Raw genomic sequence first — 8,789 nt, forward strand, 5'->3', positions numbered from 1 at the left:
CGGCACATAACAACAACAACAATTTATTACAACAATAAAAAATTTAATTCATTATAAAAAAATAGTGTTTGTCAGTAACCTTGATAAAAGGAATTCCAATCCTGTTGACAACAGCTGAGCCACCAATGTAGTAAGTTAGGAGAAGAATACACAGATGCTGTATGAGCCACCCTACTTCATTCCTTGCTTGTTGCTAAGTACTCTCCCTTGTGTCCTTAAATAGCTCCAGTATGAGTTCATTGTTTAGACTGAAGAGACCTCATACAGTTGGTGGGTGCTTATCTGAAATAACACCTGAAAGCTCTGCTAAATGAAAAGTTGTGGCAGGCTGGCTCTCAGGAAATGTGGATAAAGGAAGTAAATGGCATGAATTCCAGAGACTATATTTCTTTCTCAAGGTGAGCTTGATATTTCTTTGTTGGATGCCTCAAAATGTGCCTGCTGAATCAGGAGCTCAACTCTTGATGGTTCTTCGGTGCCTGAGACCGCTGAGGATATTCAAACTGGTGCCCCAGATGAGGAAAGTTGTTCGGGAACTTTTCAGTGGCTTCAAGGAAATTTTTTTGGTATGTTACAGTTACCTTTTGCTTCCAGTTCATGAAGACACACCTCTGTAATGTAACTAATGAGTGGCTAAGGTGAGTCTTGCTTGTCAAGGTAAGTCTACAATAATGTTTATTGTCAGAGGTTGTCAGAGATTATAAAGCACCAACAAAACACATGCTTTCAAGACTTAACCCATGAAGGCTTCTGGCTTATAATATATTTAATTCAATGAATATTTTTCATAAACTAGAGAGAAAGCGTTCTGTCTGGAAAGCACAATGAAAGGAGAATCCAAAGAGATAATACCTGCTGACTCTTTCATTCCTGACTTTTCATCCTAATTTCTATTCAGAGTTCTAGCACCATCTCCTTCACAAATGTGACTAGGAATTAATGACTTTGGGCACATATTCTCATTTTATGTGCCCCCTAATGCGCATAGCATAGAAATTGGCTCTAGACCTTTGGAGTGTTAACATAAAATAGCTTTAAAGTGTAGCATGCAGCAGATATACCCTACTCAAAATCCACTCAATAAATAAGAATGAATACTTAGAAATGTGATTTAGGGTCTTCCAGGAACAGGGCTGCAGATAAAAAGGTGAGTAAGACAGTCATTACTCCTGTCCTGTTACAGAAGTTTCTTTGCCTTACAAAGAAGTGATCAAAGGATTCTTTTTATTATTAATTAGTCCTTTTTGTGCAGGAAAAACATGAATTAATTTACATAAGTTTGTTTCATATCTTGCTTTCCATAAATACACCTAATGTAGAGAGTAGCTGTAGTTGCAGTGGGTTCTAAGATATTTTAAAGACAGCTTGTGATGTTACTAGAAGCATGGAATTGCTAAAATTAAAAAAGAAAAAAAGTGCTTAAAGTTTCTTCTTTTCTTTTAGCTAAATAGATAAAATTCTGACTTTTCCTGCAATTGTAATTGAAGGACTATCACATGAGTGAATGTACACAAATCTTTGGAAAATAGATTTTAGAAGACAATCCATTTGTACCTCTCTACCAATTATGTTTCTGTGTAATTTTAGTATAAAACCAAACCAAACTTATGCCGTGGAGGGATTCGACTCAAAGCAACCCCTCCTTGGGTTTTTCCCAGGCGGTCTGGTGGCATAGTGCCTAAAGCATTTGACTGCTAACCAGAAGGCTGGCAGTTCAAACCCACCAGCCACTCCTCGGAAGGAGGATGGGCCAATCTACTTCCTAGTGATACTGCCTCGGAAACCCAAGGAGGGGTCGCTATGAGTTGGGATAGCTCAAGGGTAGTGAGTTAGTTCATCTCTACGGAAATGGATTGCCCTGTCTTCGTTCCAAGGAGTGGCTGGTGGGTTTGAACCGCCAGCCTTCTGGTTAGCAGTCAAATGCCTCAGACACTATGCTACCAAAGATCCTAATTTTAGTATGCATAAGGTATATGTTAGATTATTCAAATGGTACAGTCTGATGATTTATTCAGTGATTTTATTCTTTGCCACTTTTTGTAACTGACGCTAGTCAGCCAGCAGAGGGCGCACGAGTAAGTTAACATTTATTTTCAGACCTGAATGATCTCAAGTTGTCTGGACACAACACACTTTCTTACACTAACAGAAAGCAGGAAGGTTCGGCAATCTATTTCTGTAGGATACTGCCTCAGAAACCCAAGGAGGGGTCGTTATGAGTCAGATCTGACTCCACGGCAATGTGTTGTTGTTTAACAGAAAGCATACTGACAAGAAAGCAATGCCACTCTACCTCTGATCTATGCTATACTAATAGTGATATGAGCCTATTTTGAGAAAAATATTATTGAAGTATTGTTATTTGGTTCCATTGAGTAAAACATAGCAAAGTGTTGATTTTTAAATCAGAAAAAACCCAAGTCATTTCTAAGCTGTCTTGGCCCATTGCCTTACATGAAAGTCATATGTTTTTATTTCAAAAATTCAAAACCCATGATTAATCTCCTTAATATGACATATCATTAAGGCTAACTGAACTACATGTGGTGGAGAAGTTCAACGATATCTTGAAAAGACCATGAATTTCATTCAATGTTGCCTAAAAAGCTATGTTCATATCACTGTTCAACCTGAATCTATGGTTTTGTTTTTAACAAGATGTTTAATGTTTCATCAATTTATTTCAGGTCTCCATCCTTTTGTTGACATTAATGCTTGTTTTTGCAAGCTTTGGAGTTCAACTTTTTGCTGGAAAATTGGCAAAGTGCAATGATCCCAACATTATTAGAAGGGTAAGACAGTTCTTTCTGTCTTTTGGAATAAAAATTCAGGAACCATTAACTACTGGGGTTCATTTGAAGACCCCCTTGACAAAGCCTTCTCATAAACCCTTTTTTTGTTCTAAGCATGCAGTATGCCTCTTCTGAATAGCAAAGGTTTATAAGGCACATCACAGAGAAATCTACAGTTCCTTCCTATTCCAGCGTCAATCCACTGTTGATATCTTCACCATAGTCACTAAAGATCCCAGATATTTATAGCTATGAGCTTCAGAAATGCTCCCTTTATGTCTTTCCTAACCTAACCCTACCTCTGTTGTCACTCAAGACTCAAATCAGTAGTAAGCAACCCTTGGCAAAAATGTACAAAGGCAAAATTTGTCTTTCACACCCTTTCCTCACTCTTTTATTACTTCTCCATTCTCAACGTTCTTCTTGTTAGGAAACAAATGCCCATCCATAGGCTCCTAGCCACCCAGAATCTCCCCCATTATAATTAACAAGGACCTCAGCAGAGGCCTAAGCTTGAAAACTTTCACTGTGGCCGTTCTCTTTATATTTCTCCAGTCAATATTAGTAAGAAGATGTTAGCTGCAATGCAATATTTAAGTGGCTGAACACAATGAAATTTATGTATTATATCTTGAATGGGTCAGACAGCTGTCCTCTAAATGGCCACCCAGGGACTCAGTTTCTTTCCTTCTTGTGACCCCAGCCTTCATCATGTCTTCAAAGTCATCTCTGTTGCGTTGGCAGATGGAACCATCCCTGTCTTGGAGGACTATGGGCTAAGCCTAGAAGTGATATACCTTGCTTCTACCCACATTCCACTGGATAGAGCATGGCCTCACCATACTGGGTGGGGGTTGGGGAATGTAGTTTAGTGCTGTGCTCTAGGAAAAAGGGGAAACAGCTTGGTTAGTAAGTAGCCAATCTCTGCCACATCACTCAGTGTCCCATTCCCTATGAATCTTGCCTTACATTACAAGTAGATTAACGAAGTGAACCAAACATTGCTGGTGTATAAACTAGGTAATGTATTTTCTCTTCCTCCCAAGTAAACTAATGCCTTAAATCAAGTAAAATGCATGTCCACAGAAAGTCTAATAGAGCTGAACTACAGTATTACATATACCCAGCAAATATGGTGCCTATATTGGGAGCTCTGGTAGCATAGTGCCTAAGGCACTTGACTGCTAAACAGAAGGCTGGCGGTTCAAACCCACCAGCCACTCCTCGGAAGGAAGGTTGGGCAATCCTACTTCCATAGTGATACTGCCTCAGAAACCCAAGGAGGGGTCGCTATGAGTCGGGGCTGACTCAACGGCAAATAACAACAATTTGTATGTAGACCAAGAGACTGTCATTCAAACAGAACAAGGGGGTACTGCTGATACTGTTTGAAATCAGAAACAGTGTGTGACAGGGTTGTATCCTTTGACCATACATATTCAATCTGTATGCCCAGTAAATTATCTGAGAAGCTGGACTATATGAAGAAGAACAGCATCAGGAGGTGGACTGATGAACAACCTGTGATATGCGGATGATACAACCTTGCTTCCTGAAAGTGAAGATGGCTTGAAGCACTTACTGATGAAGATCAAAGAATATAGTCTCCAGTATGAATTACACCTCGACATAAAGAAAACAAAAACCTTCACAACTAGGCAATAAATGGAGAAAAGATTGAAGTTGTCAGGGGTTTAGTTTTACTTGGATCTATATTCAATACCCATGGAAGCAGTAGTCAAGAAACCAGATGTCCTATGGCATTGGGTAAATCTGCTGCAAAGACCTCTTTAAAGTGTTAAGAAGCAAAGATGTCACTTTGAAGACTAAAGTGAGCTCTGGTAGCGTAGTGCCTAAGGCACTTGACTGCTAACCAGAAGGCTGGCGGTTTAAACCCACCAGCCACTCCTCGGAAGGAAGATGGGGCAATCTACTTCCGTAGTGATACTGCCTTGGAAACCCAAGGAGGGGTCGCTAGGAGTCGGGTCCGACTCGACGGCACATAACAACAATGACAACAACCCAAACCATGGTATTTTCAATCACCTCATATGCATGTGAAAGCTGGACAATGAATAAGGAAGACTCAAGAAGAGTTGATGCTTTTGAGTTGGGGTGTTGACAAAGAATACTGAAAATACCATGGACTGCCAGAAGAACGAACAAATCTATCCTGAAAGAAATGTAGCCAGAATGCTTGTTAGAAGTGAGAACGACTAGCCTTTGCCTCATGTACTTTGGTCATGTTGTTAGAAGGGACCGTTCCCTGGAGAAAGATATAATGCTTGGTAAAGTAGTGGTCAGCAAAAAAGGGGAAGGCCCTCGATGAGATGGATTGACACAGTAGCTGCAACGACTCAAGCATAGCACAGTCTAGTAGCTGGACTCAAGCAGCTTAAGATACATTTTACATGAGCCTGAAAAGGCCTACATTTTTAAGCTTTTAACTCTACAAATTATTAGTTCTCTAATAGTTATAAATAACTTGTTGTTGTTATGTACCATCAAGTCTGACCTAACTCATAGAGACCCCTCCTCGGGTTGCCGAGGCAGTATCACTACGGAAGTAGATTGCCCAACCTTCCTTCCGAGGAGTGGCTGGTAGGTTTGAACCGCCAGCCTTCTGGTTAGCAGTCAAGTGCCTTAGGCACTATGCTACCAGAGCATATTACTAGACAACATTTTTTGTCCAAAAGTATACAATCAATTGAACTGACAATGAGGATTTAAGAAGTGGCAGAAAAGGAAAGACATTTAGGCTGGGCAGACCCTTATTCTATTTCACAAGTCACCACATAGGTTGCTTCTTCCTTCACCTGCCTTCCTGAAAGTTCCCAGGAACTCTGAGAAGACAGAATAAGAAACTTGGTATCAAGGTCACAGTGCACCAACTAAGTTAATGAATAAAGTCATAAAGAGCTGAGGTATGCAGTGCATAAGCCTCCAGAAGAAGAGCTATTTTAGATCCACACTGAAAAGAGGTCAGAAAGCAACAATAGCATTTTAACACGAACTCTGCTAGGAGTCCTGGATGACTTAGTATATTAATAATGGCCCAAGAGTTTTGTGATTTTGTGTTATTTACTCATACTCAGCCCAAGTTAGAGGTTGATGACTTATGTGGGGGACAGAGAGGGATGGGCAAACTTTCTAATGAAAGGTTAAGAAAACAGCCATCATAGGTACCATCCCCATCAATCAGAATAATTCAGAAGAAGTTGGCATAATGAGTAGTTATCTAAGTCTTTACATCAGGACTAGCTATTTTCAATACCCAATATTTTGACTAAGGCTAAGAATGTCACGGAGATGAATGGGATATCAGATCTATCCCAGAACTTAAGCCCAGCTTTTTTAAAGAATAGATGAACCCAGGGAACAGAGGAATTATATACACGGGTATTTGGGCTATAAGCCTCACATGCAATGGGAGTTTGAGTTGTAGGTGCTATGTTTTTCATCTCGATGATGTTATCTTCTTGGCATTTGTATTAGTACTTCCTCTGCTCCTTTTCTTGAAACTTAAAAAGCCGAAGCCTTGAACCACTATAAAAAGAGAGATTAGAGCCCAGAAACTAGTCCCCAAAGCCCTGTAAACAAACTCTAAGAATATATTTTGACAAATAGTTATTAAATATCAGTTATGTGGAAGGCACCAGGGTAGAGGATATGAATGCGGAGATCACTGTTGATGCTTTTGCAATGCTTTCTGTCCAATCAGAACATGTGTTTCATGTCCAAGCAATTGTAGTTTAAGGTCAGATGTTAAAAGAACAAAAGGGAAGCAGAAATAATGTGGGATCTGATTTTAGTTGTGAGAAACATTACTTCCAACTGGGTGTACTGTACCAGGAAGGCTTTATGGAGGAGGCGGGATTTGAGGTGAATGAACAGAAACAAATCTTCCAAGCAGAGAAAACAGGAAGAAAGACATAAAACATAAAACAGACAGGGAACAAAGCAAGGAGCAAAGGCTTTAGAGTCAGATTGTAATCCTACTGTAGTGGATGTGATTGTTGTATCTGGTTACTTCATCCTTCTGAACCCATTTCCTCTTCTATCATACTTCTTACACAGAGATATTTTGAAGATTAAGCAAGCTCCCTCATATAAAGTACCTACCCCAGCCTCATAGTGATGTTCACTTTCACTTTAGCAAAGAACTTTAAAAATAAGGCCAGAAAGGTAGGTTAGGGAGAGATCCTCAAAAACCTTGAATGTCAGACTAAGCAGTTTGGAATTCCTTTGATGAGAAATGAGAAGCCACTGAAGGTTTGTTGTAGAAGAATCACATACTTACGAATACTTTTAATATACAGATTTCCTGTCCCTGGTGCTACTGTTGTTGTTGTTAGGTGCCATCGAGTCACCTCCTACTCGTAGCGACCTCATGTACAGCAGAAGAAAACACTGCCCAGTCTTGTGCCATCCCCACAATCTTTGCTATACCTGAGCCCATCTTAGCAGCCACTGTGTCAATCCATCTCGTGAAGGGCCTTCCACTTTTTCATTGTCCCTTCACTTTCCCAAGCATGATCTCCTTCACCAGGGAATTGTCCCTTCTGACTACATGACCAAAGTAGGTGAGACAAAGTCTGGCCATTATCGCTTCAAAAGAGCATTCTGGCTGCCCTTCTTCTGGGACAGATTTGTTAGTTCTTTTAGCAGTCTGTGGTACTTTCAGCATTCTTCGCCAGCACCACAACTCAAAAGCATCAACTCTTCTTTGGTCCTTTTTCACTGCCCAGGTCTCACATGCATTAGAGGCAATTGAAAATCCCATGGTTTGTGTCAAGTGCACCTTAGTCTTCAAGGAAATACCTTTGCTCTTCAGCACTTGAAAGAGGTCCTTTGCAGCAGATTTGCCCAATGCTATACAATGTCTGATATGTTGACTGCTGCTTCCATTGGTGTTGATTGTATAACCAAGTAATATGAATTCTTTGACAACCTCAATCTTTTCTCCATTTATCGTGATGCTGCTTATTGGTCCTGTTGTGAGCATTTTTGTTTTCTTTATATCGAGGTGTAATCTATACTGTAGACTGTAGTCTTCAATCTTCATCAGTAAGTGTTTCAAGTCATCCTCACTTTCAATAAGCAAAGTTGTGTCATTTGCATGATGCAGGTTGTTAATGATTCTTCCTCCAATTCTTACTCCACGTTCTTCTTCCATATAGTCCAGCTTCTCAGATTATTTTTTCACCATACAGATTGAATAAGTATGGTGAAAGGATACAACCCTAACACACTCCTTCTTGATTTTAAACCATGCAGTATCTCCTTGTTCTATTTGAATAACAGCCTCCTGGTCTATGTACAAGTTCCTCGTGAGCACATTAAGTGTTCTGGAATTCCCTTTCTTCTCTATATTATCTATAATTTGTTGTTATCACACAATCGAATGCCTTTGCATAGTCAATAAAACACAAGTAAACATCTTTCTGGTACTCTTTGCTTTAAGCCAAGATCAATCTGACATCAGCAATGATATCCCTCATTCCATGACCTCTTCTGAATCCAACTTGCATTTTTGGAAGTTCTCTGTCAACATACTGCTGCAACCATTTTTGAATTATCTTCAGTAATATTTTACTTGCATGTGATATTAATGATATTGTTCGATAATTTCCACATTCTGTGGGATCACCTTTCTTTGAAATGGATACAAATATGGATCTTTTCTAGTCAGTTGGGCAGGTAGTTGTCTTCCAAATCTCTTGGCATAGCTGAGTGAGTACCTCTAGTGTGACATCCATTTGTTGAAACATCTCAATGGGTATCCCGTCAATTCCTGGAGTCTTGTTTTTCACCACTTCTCTCAGTGCAGCTTCGACTTCCTCCTTCAATACCATTGGTTCTTGATCATATGCCATGTCCTGAAGTAGATGAATAGCAACCAAATCTTTTTGGTACAGTGAGTCTATGTATTCCTTCCATTTTCTTTTGATGTTTCCTGCATCATAGCAGCCCCTCTTTGGTTTTCTGAGGCAATAT

At 39.8% G+C, this 8,789-nt stretch overlaps 1 protein-coding gene across 1 annotated transcript in view; it reads left to right on the top strand.

The window, feature by feature from the left end:
* NALCN (sodium leak channel, non-selective) overlaps nucleotides 1–8,789 on the top strand; it is a gene marked incomplete at its 5' end in the record, with an annotated part of 145,472 nt that overhangs the window by 80,289 nt on the left and 56,394 nt on the right. Inside the window, 2 exon segments of the mRNA XM_042781961.1 lie at nucleotides 399–566; nucleotides 2,688–2,792. Of these exon segments, the coding sequence (XP_042637895.1) occupies nucleotides 399–566; nucleotides 2,688–2,792 (273 nt within the window).

Source organism: Orycteropus afer, unplaced genomic scaffold (assembly GCF_000298275.1).
Source record: "Orycteropus afer afer isolate SDZICR_OR568_19922 unplaced genomic scaffold, OryAfe1.0 scaffold00206, whole genome shotgun sequence".
Taxonomy (NCBI): domain Eukaryota; kingdom Metazoa; phylum Chordata; class Mammalia; order Tubulidentata; family Orycteropodidae; genus Orycteropus; species Orycteropus afer.